The sequence below is a fragment of the Hylobates moloch genome, unplaced genomic scaffold (genome assembly GCF_009828535.3).
Source record: "Hylobates moloch isolate HMO894 unplaced genomic scaffold, HMol_V3 SCAFFOLD_19, whole genome shotgun sequence".
In the NCBI taxonomy this organism is placed as follows: domain Eukaryota; kingdom Metazoa; phylum Chordata; class Mammalia; order Primates; family Hylobatidae; genus Hylobates; species Hylobates moloch.
This window is the reverse complement of record NW_026652294.1, coordinates 22,564,729-22,583,292: the sequence shown is the minus strand read 5'-3', so window position 1 is coordinate 22,583,292 and position 18,564 is coordinate 22,564,729. Positions and strand designations below refer to the sequence as shown.

General features: G+C 56.4%; 1 protein-coding gene across 2 annotated transcripts in view; it reads right to left on the bottom strand.

The window, feature by feature from the left end:
• ZC3H7B (zinc finger CCCH-type containing 7B) overlaps positions 1-18,564 on the bottom strand; it is a 54,740-nt gene that overhangs the window by 9,424 nt on the left and 26,752 nt on the right. For both annotated transcript variants that reach the window (XM_032138834.2, XM_032138836.2), the window contains exons 6-16: positions 18,188-18,268; positions 16,387-16,443; positions 13,138-13,180; positions 12,263-12,453; positions 11,301-11,622; positions 10,292-10,350; positions 8,500-8,599; positions 7,551-7,712; positions 4,947-5,152; positions 2,991-3,091; positions 1,870-2,051 (exon numbers count right to left, since the gene is read on the bottom strand). In XM_032138834.2, the coding sequence (XP_031994725.1) occupies positions 1,870-2,051; positions 2,991-3,091; positions 4,947-5,152; positions 7,551-7,712; positions 8,500-8,599; positions 10,292-10,350; positions 11,301-11,622; positions 12,263-12,453; positions 13,138-13,180; positions 16,387-16,443; positions 18,188-18,268 (1,504 nt within the window). The remainder of the gene's footprint in view (positions 1-1,869; positions 2,052-2,990; positions 3,092-4,946; positions 5,153-7,550; positions 7,713-8,499; positions 8,600-10,291; positions 10,351-11,300; positions 11,623-12,262; positions 12,454-13,137; positions 13,181-16,386; positions 16,444-18,187; positions 18,269-18,564) is intronic.

The following is an 18,564-nucleotide window of genomic DNA, read 5'->3' as shown; positions in this document are numbered from 1 at the left end:
ACCCCCACATCTGCTGCCTCCAACATCTCCACGTGAAGTCCACCAGGCAGCTGAGACTTCCCACGTCCCACATTGAGCGTGAGCTGCTCCTCTCACAGCCTTCCCCCTCTTAGAACATGGTAGCCCCATTCTTCCTGTTGCTCTGATCTTGGAGTCCACCTTGACGCTCTCCTTTGTCTCATACTTCATATCTGTCCATCAACAAATCTTGTTGGCTCCACCCTCAAAATACACCTAGAATCTAACCACTTCTCCCACCTCCAGCATCACCACCCTGGCCTGAGCCACCCTCCCTGATCTCCCAGCTTCTGCCCTTGCTCCTTGATCTCTACCCAGCAGCCAGAGTGACTTTTGCAAAGTACTGATCAGATCGTATAACTCCACCCACTTAAAACCCTTCTCCAGATACTGTAAATCATATATATATATATATATATATATTTTTTTTTTTTTTTGAGACGGAGTCTCGCTCTGTCACCCAGGCTGGAGTGCAGTGGCGCAATCTCGGCTCACTGCAAACTCCGCCTCCCAGGTTCACGCCATTCTCCTGCCTCAGCCTCTCCGAGTAGCTGGGACCACAGGCGCCCGCCACCACGCCCGGCTAATTTTTTGTATTTTTAGTAGAGACGGGGTTTCACCGTGGTCTTGATCTCCTGACCTCGTGATCCGCCCGCCTTGGCCTCCCAAAGTGCTGGATTACAAGCGTGAGCCACCGCGCCCGGCCCTGTAAATCATATTTAGAACAACCCCAGTTGTTCCTGTTTAAGGCCTAGAGACTCTTACATGCTCAGTTCCCTCCAGCCTCTCAGGCCTCATTCCCCCTCTACTGACTAAGCTGCTGTACCCCAGGGACCACCCTTTCTGTGTGGAGCTTGCTCCTGCCTCAGAGCCTTCAGTCTGGTCCCTCTTCCTGGAATGCACTCCCTGCCCTTCCCTGGTCAAAAGTCACCCCCTCAGAGAGGCCTTCCCAGCCATCTTACCTAAAATGCTCCCATCCCCGAGTCTGTCTCTGTCCCATTGCTCGGCTTTATCTTCCTCATAATACCGAGGCACACCTGAAATGCTGCCACTGCATTTCATCAACTCTAAGCAGACACTGAGTGTTATATGTACCACATTTTAAATCCCCGCCTGACAAAATGGTGCCAATTAAATGATGACAGGCAGTAGGGGTAAATGTGCATCCTAGAATGGATGGAATACAGGATTTATTCACCTGTTTATATATTGTCTGTCTGGCCCCCACTTATAAATGTAGGTTCTCTGAAAGTAAGGGCCTCGACTAGACCATGGCTGAACACCCTGACAAGAGAAGGTGCTCAGTAAATCCCTGGTGGGTGAGTGGGAGAACACCTTCCAAACCCCGCAGCAGCTCTGCGAGGTAGAGATGGGGCTCCCCATTTCCCAGATGAGCACTGGAGGCTCAGTGAGAAGCGGGGACTTGCTGCCAACCACCCAGGGAGCAAGCAGAGGTGCTGCTGCAGGAGCCCAGGTGACTCCCTCTCCCCTCTCCGTGCTCCCTGGACAGTGCCTACGAGGGGAAAAACCCAGATCTCCGAGCCTGGAAGCCCCCTGAGAGCAGAGCTTCTCTCCTCTGTGGTGCCTGGGACACACTAGCTCCTCCAGAGAGCCCACCCCGCAGCCACCTCTCCTGAACTCTCCCGAAGCCCCCTCCAGCGACCATGGGGCCCTGGCCTGTCACCCCCAGTCAGTCCTGTGCTCCCTTCCCCTGCACCGCCCACCCCTCACCTGAGTCACCCGCCCTCCACCTGCACTGCCCACCCCTCACCTGAGTCACCTGCCCTCCACCTGCACTGCCTACCCCTCACCTGAGTCACCTACCCTCCACCTGCACCGCCTGCCCCTCACCTGAGTACTGCTGCAGCAGCCAGACCTTAAGCTCGATGAAGCTGTGGGCGAAGTGGCAGCTGTCCTCCCGCAGGCAGCCGTAGCGCACCTCATGGCGGCACACGTCGAACTGGAAGTGCTCCTGGAACTGGCGGATCTTGGAGTACTTGAGGGAGGTGGAGCGGACGATGTGCACCAGGCACCTGGCGGGCGGGCAGGAGGGGCACGATGCAGTCCGCAGCCCCTCTGACCTTCTCTCCTGGTAGGGCCACCTTCCCAGTGCCAGGCTCTCCCTGGGCACCCCCTGATCTATGTACAAAGTCCAAGCCATGGATGACACAGGAGGGCAGAAACAGGGCTCCTATGCTCAGGCACCCCTGGGCCTGGGTCCCAGGGCTGCTTTACTCCTGTCCCTCCCCCAGGATTCAAAGATGGAGCTGCCAACAAGCAGAGGGCACCGCCCTCAGGTTTCCAGCTTGATTCTGCAGAGCTGGTCCTGCATCCTGAGGAACACTAACCAAGCATGTCCTCTGGGCCAGGAGTCTTAATTACCCTCACTGCAGCCCCAGGAGCCTAGAGCATCATCAACTTTACAGACGAGGAAACCCGGGCTTGGACGTAAGACAGGACTGGCCCAGGAATTGGACCCAGGTCTGTCTGACTGCAGGGCCTGGGCTCCATATGCACACCATGGCAGAACCAAGGGGAACAAGAGGGAGAAAGGGGTGATGCCAGACCTGACCCAGGCCTCCCCTCACTGCCTGACGCTAATGTCATGACATTGGAGGGTGCTGGGCTAGAGTCAGAGGCGAGGCCCCCCGCTTGCTGTCTGCTGAGTAAGCTAAGTAAGCTACTTCCAAGCCTCAGCTTTTTCTTCTGTACAACAGAGCCAGTAACTCCTCCCTCACAGGATTGCTAAGATAATTAACATACCCAAGATGATGCTTGGAATATAGCAGATGTTCGACAAATGTGATTCCCATCCTTTCCAGGTGGAGGCTGGATTTGATTCCCAAATTCTGCCCCTTTCCTTGCACCCTACATCCACCCTTTCAGTTCAGCCTTTCCTCAGCCATCTGAGCTGCCTGAGGGGACTCTCCACTGGCCCCTAGGCCTCAGCCTGGGCTGAGGGTCCCACTCACTTGTTGTTGTAGAAGCTGTGCTTGGCAGCCAGGTTGGAGCAGACAGACGGAGAGTCCTTGGTGCCTTTGCTGATGATCCGGGGTTTACTGTCAAAGCAGATCTGCCCAGGGAGGGGAAGGGCTAGGACCTGGCATGGCCACCTGGGAAGGGGGTGAGCTGGGACCCCGCACAGCTACCTGGGGAAGGACAGCTGGGTCCCTGCAAGCCCTGCCCTGCGTCAGAGGAGTGAGGAAGAGAATCCCAGGGTCTGTGGTCTTGTCTCTCTGGTTCCAGCTCACAGGTGACCTGGGCTTTGGCTCCCTTCCTCGCCCTCCTCCTTCCCTCTGATCCCACCACTCCCAATGCCTGAGGCAGAGGGTTACTTCATGTCAAAAAAAAAAAAGATAAAAAGGAATGGCAAGTGCTTTATGAACTACAGGCTGTCACCCGGCTATGAACTATGATTCCCAGGCCAATGCTCCCCACAGAGGGTTGGCACAAGTCCCGACCTGGAAGAGTTGGGGGAAGGGCTGGTGGTGCCAGGGATGAGGGTTGGACTGAGCTGCACCAAACCCTGCCAGCAACCCGGACCTGGAGCCCTTGCTCTACGGACACAGACGTGCCACTGCCCCTGCCCTCAATATGCTACGACTGGGTGGGGATACAGGGGCCAAGTTCACTCCAGAGGCCAAGCAGGGTCTTCAGGGACAGCTTTGGGGAGGGAATTAACAACAGCTCAGTGGGGCTGCTGGGATCAGAGTCCAGCTGAGAGGTTCCAAGCCCAGAAACACAGGACAGCGCCCTGTGGGGAGGACAAACCCAGGCAGGGAAGTGCAATGGCCACCGAAGCCAGCAGGGCCGAGGGATGGCACGTGGAGGAGGCCTGAGATGTGGGGCCATGGACGTGGCGCTTGGGACGGCTGAGCAATGCCAAATATATCATACCCACAACAAGGGATGCAGGGGAAGCCCCGGACAGGCCCTCAATCTGCCTGTGTCCTGGGGGCCTGGCTGTGGGGACCACCAGCAGCAGCTGGTGCTGGGAGGTGGGCATGACTCCAGGGACAGGCTGCCTGGGTTTGAAGCTCAGTTCTGCACGGCACTGTCCGTGTGGCTGAGGGCAGCTCCTCGCTACCCTGAATCTCAGCCTCAACATCTGTAAAACGGGGATATCTGCCTGCCAACACTGCCGTGACGATGGAAATGACATCTTTTTTTTTTTTTTTTCTTGAATAGGGTCTCACTCTGTCACCCAGGCTGGAGTGCAGTGGTTCGATCTTGGCTCACCGCAGCCTCTACCTCCTGGACTCAAGCAATCCTCCCACCTTAGCCTCCTGAGTAACTGGGACCAGAGGCGCATGCCACCAAGCCCAGCTAATTTTTAATTTTTTTTTGAGATGGAGTCTCAAGTGCAGTTGCGCAATCTCGGCTCACTGCAACCTTTGCCTCCCCAGTTCAAGTGATTCTCCTGCTTCAGCCTCCCAACTAGCTGGGACTACAGGCGTGTACCACAACGCCCAGCTGATTTTTGTATTTTTAGAGACAGGGTTTCACCATGTTGGCCAGGCTGGTCTCAAACTCCTGACCTCAATTGATCCGCCCACCTCAGCCTCCCAAAGTGCTGGGATTACAGGCGTGAGCCACCGCATCAGGCTAGGAATGAGAAATGAAAACAACGTGCCAAGCCCGGCCTATGACCCGCTGTCAGGAAAGAGCAGGTGTGAGGGTTATGATTTTTCTTTCCAGCCTCAGTTTCTGCCTCTACAAAATGAGGGGGCTGGATCAGATCTGGCCTCTAGCAAATAGTATCCTAGGACCCTGACTTACTGACCCTCCAGGACCTACTGATTCTAAGGCCAGGCCTCCACAGCCCACGGATTCCAGGGCTGACCTCCTATGGTGGTCCGTGCCAGGGAGCATCCCCGGCCCTGTCTGTGCCATGGCCTATGGGGTGGCAGCGGGTGGGCGGGCTGTACCTCGCAGAGGAAGGTGAAGATGCCCTGGTGCTCCTTCAGGAGCTTGGCGATGGTGAGGCTGCCGCGCTTAACACCCCCCAGCGGGTCGAAGAGCAGGTCGCGGTTGAGGGTGCCCTTCCGCTCCTCGGTCCACACGTCGATCTCCTCCTGATGGTAGGCGAAGGTGCAGTTATCCCCGTACTTACAGTCCTGCTTGTTAATCATGTCTGCAAAGAGGCAACAGGACACACGTTCCGCCAGGCGGGGACAGCAGCCCGCAGCACCCTCGCCACCCCACTGCAGCCTGTGGGGCTCTGGCCCCATGAGCCAGGCAGGGCTTGGCTCCACCCCAACACAGGTAGGTGAGCCAGGGGCTGCTGCACTCCCTGCCAGGACTTGGCAGAGCTGGAAAGTCCTTTCCAAATACCAGGCCCCCTTCTGCACCCCAACGCAGGTGAGGCAGGGTCTGCTGCACCCCCTGCTGCCAGGACTTGGCAGAGCTGAAAATTCCTTTCTAAACACCAGGCCCCCTTCTGCACTCCACACCTGCAGAGTATGGTAATCACTCCTACCCCACTCACCCCACAGGACTGCTTTTGTAGAAAAGTCTCTAAATAAATAGAAAGGATTTTTTTTTTTGAGACGGAGTTTTGCTCTTGTTGCCCATGCTGGAGTGCAATGGCACGATCTCAGCTCACTGCAACCTCTGCCTCCTGGATTCAGGTGAGTCTCCTGCCTCAGCCTCCCGAGTAGCTGGGATTACAGGCATGTGCCACCACGCCCGGCTAATTTTGTATTTTTAGTAGAGAGAGGGTTTCTTCATGTTGGTCAGGCTGGTCTCAAACTCCCAACCTCAGGTGATCTTCCCGCCTCAGCCTCCCAAAGTGCTGGGATTACAGGCATGAGCCACTGTGCCCGGCAGATATAAGGGATTTAAAAACAATTATTCACCAGGAAAATAACACTGCATGGTTAAGAGCATGTACTTTGGTGTCAGACAGAATTGGGCTAGGATTCCTCATTACTCCCTGAGCCTCAGCTATCTTTGCTATTAATGGAGGAGACTGGGTTGGAATCAAGTGAGATAATACATAAAGCTGGCGGGGGCGCTGGGCACGGTGGCTCATGCCTGTAATCCTAGGACTTTGGGAGGCTGAGGCAGGAGAATTGCTTGAGGCAAGGAGTTCAAGACCAGGCTGGGCAACAAATTAAGACCCTATCTCTACAAAAAAGTTAAAAATTACAGAATACGCTGGGTGTGGTGGCATGTGCCTGTAGTCTCAGCTACTCAAGAGGTTGAGGCAAGAAGATGGCTTAAGCCAGAAGGTTGAAGCTGCAGTGAGCTATAATAGCACCACTCACTCTAGCCTGGGCAACAGAGCAAGACCCTGTCTCATAAAACAAAAACAAACCAAAACAAAATTTCTGGGGGCTGGGCCATCTGGAGAGAGGAAAGGTGGCTCAGAACCTGGAGCTCTGCCGTTTCCTGGGGGTGGGACTTGTTTTTCTTTCTCCTCCTCCCACTCTAAGTCTGCCTTGTCCCATCTCTCTGCCAGGCTCTTGGCGCACAAGGACAAACAGGCCACAGACCTGGAGGAGTGGGGCAGATCCCCGGGTGGGAGTGGGGGTGATTGCAAGGGGAAGCACCGCAGAGAAGGGCTTCCCAAATTCAGGCAGTGCTTGAAGGAGGAGCAGAGGGCGACCAGGCTCAAAGGGCACAGCATGTGTGATGGAATCAGGGAGGGTCAGTGCATTTGGGGAATGGTTAGGGCAGAAGGGTGAGGGGGTGGATAAGGGCACGTGTAGGCCTTGTTGCAGAATCTGGACTTCATCCCACTGGCCACGGGCAGTGGCTGATGGAGGCCTTCGACCCAAGAGTGACATGTCCTTAGACCAGCCTGGCTGCTGGGAGGACAAGGAGCAAGTTCAGGAGGCCTGGGCGGGCCACTGCTAGGGGGCAGGTCGGGGGAGAGGCAGAGCCGTGGGTGCACTCTCAAAGCCTCCATTTCCTCCTCCAGAGCTGTGAGGCTGCATGCTGGTGAAATGAAAGGGCTACACTGGGAAGGTCTTAACAATTCGTGACTATTCACACATCGCCGTACAGCGGGACCAAGGCGCTTGGCTGGGACCAGAAAGAAGCTAGTCAGGGACATGATGGATGTCCATTAAATACCAACCAGGCTGATGTGAGCCAGAAATGAGGACAGTGACAGAGAGCTCAGGTGGATGGAGCCCTCACCATGCGCCAGTCCTAAATGCTTCATGTGGCTGCTGGGCACACCGCCCCGCAGCCCCTCAGGGCCCTGCAGTGGTAAGAGAAGCCAGCCCCCTACGAGTCATGTAGGCTCCTGACACTCCAGAGCACAGGCCAGTGAGGGGCTTGGTCTCCAGCTGAATGTCCCAAATGTGTCCCACCTGCCTCTGGCAGCTGCTCAGGGAAGACGCTCATTCTGATGTGGAATTCATCCTGCACAGGCCCCAGGAGCCTAGGCCGTGGCTTTCTCCTCCCGTGCAGCTGTGAGGCCCATCCCTGTTCTGTCTACCTGTGATGGGGAGCAGAGCGGCGGCTGGGGGTGGAGGGGCTGGGCCCCAGCTGTGCTGCCTGCCCCGCTGCAGCCCACCCACCTTTGCACAGGTAGTAGGAGCCCACGAAGCTGGTCTTGGTGGGCCGGGGCCGGATCCGCTTCCAGGTCTGGTCCTCTGAGCTCCGGAGCCGGCCGAGCAGGATGTCCCGCTTGCACTTGTGCTCAAGGCCCTCGCGGTAGGTGTAGTCGCCAGCCCGGGGGCCTATGGGCAGGGTGGACACACGATAATTCCGGAAGCAGAATTAAAGGGTGATGGCTGGCAGGCCCATGCGGTGGGTAGGAATCGGCCACCTCCTTATACACCTACCTCCCCTCCCCTCTGAGGGCCTCCTGCCAGCTCCCACCACACCCTTCCTGGCTACTTGCTCCCTGGAGACCGGGGGACTGTGCTGGGGGAAGCCCCTCCAAGGAGCCCATTCTTGGCACCCATCCCCCCTCCTGTTTTTTTGAGACAGAGTCTCGCTCAGTCACCCAGGCTGGAGTGCAGTAGTGTGATCTCAACTCACTGCAACCTCCACCTTCCGGGTTCAAGCAATCCTCCTGCCTCAGCCTCCCGAGTAGCTGGGACTATAGGCGAGCGCCACTGAGCCTGGCTACTTTTTGTATTTTTAGCAGAGACAGGATTTCAGCATGTTGGCCAGGCTGATCTCAAACTCCTGACCTCAAGTGATCCGCCTGCCTCAGCCTCACAAAATGCTGGGATTACAGGTGTGAGCCACTGCATCCGGCCTACCCATCCCCTTTCTACCACCGCCCTCACCCTCTAGTGAGTCTGACCATGTTAGTGTTTCCCTAGAAAGAACTGTGAAGGTCCCTGGCAGGGACAGACCCCAAACTCCTGCCGCTTTCCTTTTCTGCCCCAGAGGGGCTTCTGATTTCTGGCACTTATCTCCAACTGAGACACTGGGATTCTTTTGATCTGGGATCCCATGTTTCTGGGATTCCCAGTTCTCCGGGCAGAGGGGTGGAGTCTGCAGGTGAAAGATTACCTGTCTTGGGGTAGCAGAGCTGGCAGGCCTGCTTGAACTCGTGGGTGGCAGCCAAGGGGTTCTTGATGAGCAAGGCAGTGTTGGGCATGCAGGGCTCTGGCTGTGACAGGAGGAAGGAGGCCATTGTGGGCACTGGATGATGGCTGAGGCCACTGGGGCCAGCCAGGGCACCAGAAGTGGGGAGTGCTCTATGACCCCCCCATCCTACCCAAGAGCAAAACCACAGCCCAGGACCCTTCCTCTTCCTCCACCCTCCCAGCCAGGGGAGTTCTTTGTAACGTGGTCCAAGAGTCTAGGATATCAGGACCGCCTTGGGAAGCCCCCAGGCTAGTGGGTGACCTGGGTCTTGGCTCTGAGCCTTTCTTTGAAGGCAAGCTGAATGTGAAAGCATAGAAATGGGAGGGGCCTTGATTGCAGCCTGTGCTCATGCCCTCCCCCAATCCCCCAAGTCATCAGCAGATGGGGAGGAAGGCAAGACTCAGAGAGGTTAGGGAAATTCCCCAGGACCACACAGCTAGTGTAGGTCAGAGTGTAGCAACCTCATCAAATGCTCTTTTTTTTTTTTTGAGATGGAGTTTTGCTCTTGTTGCCCAGGCTGGAGTGCAATGGCGTGCTCTTGGCTCACTGCAACCTCCACCTCCCGGGTTTAAGTGATTCTCCTGCCTCAGCCTCCTGAGTACCTGGGATTACAGGTGTCCACCACTACACCCAGCTAATTTTTGTATTTTTAATAGAGACGGGGTTTCACCATGTTGGCCAGGCTGGTCTCGAACTCCTGACCTTGTGATCCTCACACCTCGGCCTCCCAAAGTGCTGGGATTATAGGCATGAGCCACCACGCCTGGCCCCTCATCAGATGCTCTTTTATTATTTATTTATTTTTTTGAGATGGAGTCTTGCTCTGTCACCCAGGCTGGAATGCAGTGGCGCGATCTCGGCTCACTGCAAACTCCTCTGCCTCCCAGGTTCATGCCATTCTCCTGCCTCAGCCTCCCGAGTAGCTGGGACCACAGGCGCCCGCCACCACGCCCAGCTAATTTTTTATATTTTTAGTAGAGACGGGGTTTCACTATGTTAGCCAGGATGGTCTCGATCTCCTGACCTTGTGATCTGCCCGCCTCGGCCTCCCAAAGTGCTGGGATTACAGGCGTGAGCCACCGTGCCCGGCCCAGATGCTCTTTTATTTTTATTTAGTTATTTTTTTGAGACGGAGTCTCGCTCTGTCACCCAGGCTGGAGTGCAGTGGCGCAATCTCGGCTCACTGCAAGTTCAGCTTCCCGGGTTCACACCATTCTCCTGCCTCAGCCTCTCCGAGTAGCTGGGACTACAGGCGCCCGCCACCACGCCCGGCTAATTTTTTGTATTTTTTTAGTAGAGGCGGTGTTTCACCGTGGTCTCGATCTCCTGACCTCGTGATCCGCCCGCCTCAGCCTCCCAAAGTGCTGGGATTACAAGCGTGAGTCACCGCGCCCAGCCCCAGATGCTCTTTTAAACTCGGGACCTGGCTGAGTCTGGAGACCAGGGATGCTACTAACACTGGGGAAGTCGCTTCACCCTCTGAGACTTGAATTCTTCCATCAGACAAGGGCAGTGGTGCCCTCTGTGTGCCCACCCAGCACATAGCTTGGTGAGGAAGGGCACGAGGTGATCATCTTTGATCCATCCACTCTGGAAGTGCCCCGCCGTGGGGAATGCAGCACCTTACCCCATGCAGAGGGCTCATTCCCCAACTCTAGAACCGACAACCCCCAGCAGGGAGTGAGAGGCCTGGATCCCCACTTAAGTCACTCACCGAGGGGGCTGGTTTCTGAGCACCGCTAGGGGGACGGTGGTCCTGTGAGTTGGTCTCCTCTGGGCAGGGAGAAGACATAGGGGTCAGTGGCTCTGGCTCTGAGGCGTGAGGCGCCTTCCTAGGGCTTCCCCTTATGTATTGCTGACTCGGAGAAGCCCCCAGGCCACACATCCTCTCCTACTCCTGCTGAACCCCTGACTCTATCCTCTCCTCTCCACTCCCCTGGGGCAAAGACGCCTCCCAGCCTGAGTGTGCCCACTCTTTGCTTAAACTTGCCAGGGCTTCCCGCTGCCCCTAGGAGAAAGCCCAAGTTCCTTAGCTTGCTCCCAGGTCCTTGGAGACCAAGGACCCCACCCCAGCTGCTCCGCTCATCAGCCAGCCCCGCGCCACGTCATGCCAGGCTAGTACCCCCGCTTCCTCTGCCTGGCAGGTGAACTTTTCCTTCAAGACCCTGCCTAGTCACCACTTCCTCCAGGAAGCCTCCTTTGTCCGTGAGGCTGAGTGAAGTCCCCTTTGTGACCCCACAGTCCCATTAAGCCCTCTCAGTCGAGAGCCCTGGGCTGTGTCCGACTGCCGAAAGCTAGCCCCACCAGGGCCTAGACAAGCCGACTTCCTCCCTGGGTCCCTGGCACCCAGCCCAGAGTGGTGCTGTGGGAGGCCATGACCTTGTGCCCCGCCCCCAGCCTCAGGATCATCCCATGGGATCTCACCAGCCTGGTGACCCAGGGTCCTGGGAGGCTGGGCAGGGAGCGCCAGACTGGGAGTCTAGAGGCCTGGACTGTCGCAGCTCTCCTCTGCTTGATCTTGAGCAAGACACCCACCCCTCAAGCCCAGCCCCACACTGTGCTGAGCACTGCAGAGACAGCAACACACAGACAGGGCCCGGGATTGCTAAGGAGTGATGGGGACAAACAGATCTGTAACTCAACTCCACTCTCCAGGGTCCAAAGAGGCCACAGCACTGTGCAACCTGTCCAGGGAGGTTGAACGTGCCCACCCATGGCCTTACCCATGAAGGAGTCAGGTTTGTCCAGGGAGCCTCGTGTTGACCCAAAGCTGTCGAGTGCATCCAGCCGGGTCTCCGAGTACGGCAGCAGGTCCAGGGGGTCCAGCGTGGGGCCCGGGGGATCAAGGGCATCCAGCACAGAGGCAGCCAGCTTCTTGGAGGGGTCCATGACCAAGCCGAAGGAGGCGGGGGGCAGTGGGCTGGAGACAGGGATGGAGCCACCCACCACAGGTGGTAGCAGTGGGGTCCCGCCGGGGAACACGGGTATCAGCTGGGGCAACTCACTAGGCACGCCGCTGCCAGACAGGCCACCCTGGACCAGAGACTACGAGGCAGGGACAGAGGGAGGGGTCAGAGGAAAACAGGACTGCCCAGGCCTGGGCAGCATCAGGCACTTGGGGAAGCAAGGAGACCTGCACCCTGTCGCCTGGCTTCAGCCTGTCCCATGGGGGAGCAGGGCTCACTATGTTCCCTTCTGGCCAGACATCCTGCAGGTTCATTTCTTTTTCTTTTTTTTTTTTTTTTTTTTTGAGACGGAGTCTTGCTCCATTGCCCAGGCTGGAGTGCAGTGGTGTGATCTCAGCTCACTGCAACCTCCGCCTCCCAGGTTCAAGTGATTCTCCGGCCTCAGCCTCCTGAGGAGCTGAGACCACAGGCATGCGCCACCATGCCTGGATAATTTTTGTATTTTTAGTAGAGAGGGGGTTTCACCATGTTGGCCAGGCTGGTCTTGAATTCCTGACCTCAAGTAATCCGCCTGCCTTGGCCTCCCAAAGTATTGGGATTACAGGCGTGAGCCACCGCACCCAGTGTGCAGCTTCATTTCTGTACCAAACAAGTCCCTACTGAGGCCTCCTCCTGAGACACATGACATGAGCACTGGGGCCTTCCCTCCACCCCTGGGACAATGGGGACACAGCGGGGAGAGGGGCTCAGGGGAGCACAAGGAGGGTGGTGTGGCTCACCAGCGAGTCCAGGAGGGTGTCCAGCTCTGGGCCAAAGACATCCCCGTCTGAGAAGTCATCCAGGCTTTCGGTGCTGGGGAGGGTCCTGCTGCTGTCCAGAGGGGCCAGCAGGTCCAGAACATGAGGGAACAGGGGCATCGTGGGCGTGGAAGGGAGGAAGGCCGGGGAGCCTCGAGGGTCCACGTAGCAGTCTGCGGATGGGGTGGGCAAGAGCCGAAGGGGAGCACTGCTTGGTGGGGGTGGAGGAGGCGTCCCGGGCCCCGTGATGCTCACCCTACACCTTCCCTTCTTCTTTCAGCTCTTGCCAGGAGCTCTGCTTTCCCCATCGGCTGATCCCACTGGCAGATGCTCAGGGGGTGGTCAAGGAAGGCCACAGCCCCAGAACAGGGAGGGGCCCTCAGTCTTATGATGTCAATCCTTGGCCCAGGCTCAATACCTGAATGTCCACCATTGCTGCCTCCTTCCTCTGGGGTAAGCAATGCCCTCTCCAGGGGACACTCTTAAAAGGCAACCTTTTCTGGAAGCCAATGAGGAAGAGGAGGGGAAAGGGCTTTGGAAGAGGTGGGGGTGTGCAGGCAGCTTGGAGTGAAGGCCATGGGACTGTTGCACCCAGCTAAAAGGCAGCACCCCTCTCCGCCAGACTAGAGATGCCCTCCCCTCCCTGAGCGGGTCTGTGGCTCTCAACCCACTGGTTTCTCCCATGCCTCAGGTAGTACCAGGGTGGGGAACCCCTCGGAGGCCCTCCCATCTACAGGGCTGGGATGCGGAGGGGGCTCGACTCCCCTGACCTCTCGGGGACATCGGGGGTGGGGGGCTGAGTGCCCCCCAACCTGGGGCCCCAATTTCCACTTGTTTCCTCGTATCAGGGACATTACCTGTTTCGATGTCATCTATGGACCCCAATCCATTAGAAGTTCCCTGTGGGGAGAGGGCCACAGTGGCTCTGTGGCTGGGAAGGCCCCAATCCCGGCACCCAGGACCAGCCCCTCCCTATGTGACTACGCTGTTGACCCAGCACCGAGGAGCACTTAGAGTGCCAGGGGAGATTAAAGCCCTCATATGCGGCCAGGCGTGGTGACTCAGGCCTGTAATCCCAGCACTTGGGGAGGCCGAGGTGGGTGGATCACCTGAGGTCAGAAATTCAAGACCAGCGTGGCCAACATGGTGAAACCTCATCTCTACTAAAAATACAAAAATTAGTCGGGCATGGTGGCAGGAGCCTGTAACCCCAGCTACTTGGGAGGCTGAGGCAGGAGAATGGTTTGAACCCAGGAGGTGGAGATTGCAGTGAGCTGAGATCGTGCCACTGTACTCCAGCCTGGGCAACAGAGCAAGACTCCGCCTCAAAAAAAAAAAAAAAAAAGCCCTCGCACGTGCTGGGTCCTCACCTCTGTGGTGCCCAGCAAGGGGCTGGATGGGCCAGCAGGTGGGGGCATGGGCTCAGTGGATCCCCACAGCTGCCCCTCTAGGGAGGGGTGGTTGAGGGCAGGGAGGGAACCTCTGAGTCTTGGTTCCACCCACCACAGGGCAGGGTCCTCACCCTAGTGAAGGTGGCAAGGGTCTTAGCAAGCCCCCCACACAGCACCACAGATGGCTTGCAGTTCAAAGACAAAAGTGCCCCCTCCCTGAGTCCCCAGGCTCTCCTCTCCCACAGTAGCCCCAGGCCCCCCAGGAAGCAGAGAAGGGCATACAGCCCAGGTGGGATCCCACTGCCTTCCTGCCGGAGGGAAGCTGGGCCTGAGCAGGCTGCACAGCCTGGGCAAAGTTCCCCATCCACTCTGGGCCTGCTTCACTCACTGCTGGGGAAGGCTATCAGGATGAAATGACTTGCTATGTGTGAAGAGCTTAGAATGGGGCCTGGCACACAAGATGTGCTTTGTGTTTCGGGTTTGTTTTTTTTTTTTGAGACAGAGTCTCACTCTGTTGCCCAAGCTGGAGTGCAGTGGCACAATCTTGGCTCACTGCAACCTCTACCTCCCGGGTTCAACCAATTCTCCTGCCTCAGCCTCCTGAGCAGCTGGAATTACAGGCACCTGTTACCATGCCTGATTAATTTTTTTGTACTTTTATTTTGTATTTTTATTTATTCTTTTTTGAGATGGAGTTTTGCTCTTGTTGCCCAGGCTGGAGTGCAATGGTGCAATCTTGGCTTATCGAAACCTCTGCCTCCCAGGTTCAAGCGATTCTCCTGCCTCAGCCTCCCGAGTAGCTGGGATTACAGGCATGTGCCACCATGCCTGGCTAATTTTTGTATTTTTAGTAGAGACGGAGTTTCTCCATGTTGGTCAGGCTGGTCTTGAATTCCTGACCTTAGGTGATCCACCCCCCTCAACCGCCCAAAGTGCTGGGATTACAGGCCTGAGCCACCGCACCCAACTTTTTTTTTTTGAGATGGAGTCTCGCTTGGTCACCTAGGCTAGAGTGCAATGGTGTGATCTCAGCTCACTACAACCTCCGCCTCCCACATTCAAGTGATTCTCTAATCTCGGCCTCCTGAGTAGCTGGGATTACAGGCGCATGCCACCACGCCCAGCTAATTTTTAAATTTTTTTTTTTTTTTTTTTGAGATGGAGTCTCACTCCGTAGCCCAGGCTGGAGTGCAGTGGCGCGATCTCAGCTCACTGTAAGCTCCGCCTCCCGGGTTCATGACATTCTCCTGCCTCAGCCTCCTGAGTAGCTGGGACTACAGGCACCTGCCACCATGCCTGGCTAATTTTTTGTGTTTTTTAGTAGAGACGGGGTTTCACCGTGTTAGCCAGGATGGTCTCTATATCCTGACCTCGTGATCCACCCGCCTTGGCCTCCCAGAGTGCTGGGATTACAGGTGTGAGCCACCACGCCCGGCCAATTTTTGAATTTTTTAGTAGAGATGGGGTTTCACTATGTTGGCCAGGCTGGTCTTTAACTCCCGAAATTAAGTGATCGCCCACCTTAGCCTCCCAAAGTGCTGGGATTACAGGCATGAGCCACTGTGCCTGACCTATAATTTCTGGTTATAAACCATGAGTGCTACAAAGGCAGATCACCACCTGCCTCCTTTGCGGGCTGGGAGGTCCCTGAGGGCAAGGATGCAGCTCTCTCAGGCCCAGGGCCAAGAGTGTTTTGTGGGCCTCCTTATGGAATGAATGAAAGAAAGTGCTGCAAAGCTCTGGAGGAGGGAGGCCTGCTGCTGCCTCGCTGTGTGACACTGGCCCTGTCCCCTCCCCACTCTGTGCCTCAGTTTCCCTTAATGTACAAGGTGGCAGGACCCCAGGCTCCATCAGTGCTCTTATAGCCCATCCCTCACTTCCCAGAAAGCCTCAAAGTCTACCTGAGCAGCTCCTGTGTGGTGAGTGGGGGGCAGGGGTCTCAGTCGTGTGCCAGGCCCTGCCTTACCCCGCCCCCCCCCCCGGGATGAGCCAGGCCTGACTGGGGTGCACAAGTGTCTTGGCCCTTGGGAGGAGTCCCTAACTCAGGACAGCACAGCAGCTATCCGCAGTGACTGCCCACTGCATTTCCTGCTGGGTCCTGTGTGCCAGGTTATCAAGCACTTTCCTCCCTTGTTCCCGTTGAGGGATGGTCCGCATTTCAGAATGCGGAAACTGAAGGACCTGCCCAAGGCTGCAGGGCCCAGTTGGGCTCTTCCTTGTCAGAGTCCTCAGTCTCGGCTGCCCCTCCCCAACAGTCACTGAGCCACGGAGAGCAGGATGGGTTTCAGTGGGGGCATGCCCTTGAGCTGGGTTTTGAAAAGCAAAGAGACAGAGAAAGGCAGGGTGGGGAAGAGGAAGACATTTGAGGCCCAGGGGCCTGAACCTGCAGAAAGGCTGGTGAGAAAAAAAGGCAACACAGCAGGAAATGTGGGGCGGGAGGCAGAAGGAAGGAGCGTGGGACCAGGCTGCCCAGACTGTGTCCTGGCCAGGGTCCATGAGTGAGGCTGCCCCCGGCGGATCCCTGGCAATGACCACTCCCTGCCAACAGCAGCCATGGCCTGTCCCCACATCCTGCCCCCGTGGTCACGGGAGGTACCTCCTAGGGAGGCAGAGGCCCCTGGACCCACTGCCTGAGGTCATTTATACCCAGAGAGAGTGAATCCAAACCTCTCATAATGGATAAACCGAGACAGGTTGGTTCAGCCCCGATCCTACCTGATCTGCCACGCCAGCCGCAGTGCCGTTACTGAGCAGAGAAAAGGTTTCCAATTCCTGCCAGAGATTGGAGAGAGGTGGGCAGAGGTAAAGATTCTGAAAAGATGCTCAAGGTCCCCTTAGCTGGGGCAGCAAAGAGGCCCTGAGGCAGCTGGGGTCTGCAGTGCCCCCTGAGAGTCCCTGTCCCCAGGCCTGCCGGAAATCAACTGCTCTGTCTCTCTGGGTCAGATTCTGGGGTTTTCTTCCTCCAACCTTGACCTGGGCAGAGGACCTCCCTGCACACCTCTACTGTATGTCAGGCACCATGCTAGGCACCATCTCAAACATTCTATTTTTTTATGTATTTGTTAATTTTTAAAATTTTTTCTGAGACAGAGTCTCACTTTGTCCCCTAGGGTGGATGTGATCTCGGCTCACTGCAGCCTTGACCTCTGGGATTCATGTGATCCTCCCACCTCAGCCTCCCAAGTAGCTGAGACTACAGGCATGCACCACCACACCAGGCTAATTTTTGTACTTTTTGTAGAGATATGGTTTCGCCATGTTGCCCAGGCTGGTCTTGAACTCCTGAGCTCAAGCAACCTGCCCACCTCGGCCTCCCAAAGTACTACGATTATAGGCATGAACCACTGCGCCTGGCCCATTCGCGCTCTCTTTTTTCTTTTTGAGGCGGAGTCTCGCTCTGTTGCCCAGGCTGGCGTGCAGTTGTGTGATCTCAGTTCACTGCAAGCTCCGCCTCCCGGGTTCACACCATTCTCTTGCCTCAGCCTTCAGAGTAGCTGGGACTACAGGCGCTCGCTACCAGGCCCCACTCATTTTTTTGTATTTTTAGTAGAGATGGGGTTTCACCGTGTTAGCCAGGATGGTCTGGTCTTGATCTCCTGACCTCGTGATCCTCCCACCTCGGCCTCCCAAAGTGCTGGGATTACAGGCGTGAGCCACCACGCCCAGCCTTTTGTTTTGTTTTGTTTTTTTGAGACAGAGTTTCGCTCTTGTTGCCCAGGCTGGTGTGCAATGGTGCGATCTCCGCTCACCGCAACCTCCGCCTCCCGGGTTCAGGTGATTCTCCTGCCTCAGCCTCCCGAGTAGCTGGGATTACAGGCATGTGCCACCACCCCCAGCTAATTTTTGTATTTTTAGTAGAGATGGGGTTTCTCCATGTTGATCAGGCTGGTCTCAAACTCCTGACCTCAGGTCATCTGCCCGCCTTGGCCTCCCAACGTGCTGGGATTACAGGCATGAGGCACTGCGCCCAGCCCATCCATTCTCTTTTTAATCCTCTGGGGTGGGCATAAATTATCTCCATCTTCTGGATGAGGAAACCAAGGTGGAAAGAGATGAACTAACTTGCTCAAGGTCACAGCAGAGACTCGAGTCATGAGCTTTTCCATGTGCAGCCTCCTGGCCCTCGGCAGGTACCAAGTGAATCTATGTGGATCTGAACCAGCCAAACAGATACTGACATTTCAAATTTGCACCATATGGGTGTTGAAAACATAATGCTGAAGGACGCCAGTGTCAACTCAGGCCACCTCCAGGTGATTAAAGTCAGCCAGCACAGGGGAAGGAGTGGTTTTCAACAGTTGGAGTCTAAAGTGAGCTAGAAGCGGTGGCTACTCTCTCCTTTTCCGAAAGGTTCCGGGGCTTTCAGCCAACAGACAAGGAAGATCACCTGCTGTCGCTCCCCTCTGTCCTAACCCAGCCCTGGCCACCCTCACCCACCTTCCCCACGGTGCTTGGTCCCTCCCTTCAGACCTCCTCACGTCCACACCGACCCTCCCAGGGTCCCCAGCCCACCTACCTGGGGCCTTTTATATGCCTTGCGAACTCGCAGCCCCAGTTTCTGGGCCAGCTCCTGACCAAGCTGCGTCACACTTTCATCCTGCAGAGGACAAGACATAGGGCGGTGAGTCAGTCTGCCCGGGGCTCACAAAGCTGTGCTCCTGGACACCTGTGCAGCTCTACGGAGGGAGGTCATGGTCACCCCATGTTATAGATGAGAAAGTGAGGCCCCAGGAGGTGTCCCTGGCTTGTCCAAGTCACACAGCTAGTGAGTGGTGGCACCAGGACCACCATCCCATGCTTCTGTTTTTCCTTTTATTTGGGGGTAGAAAATGAATCATTTTGTTTTTAATATAATCTTTTTATTTCTAAAATTCAGCAAAAGTGACAATGTCA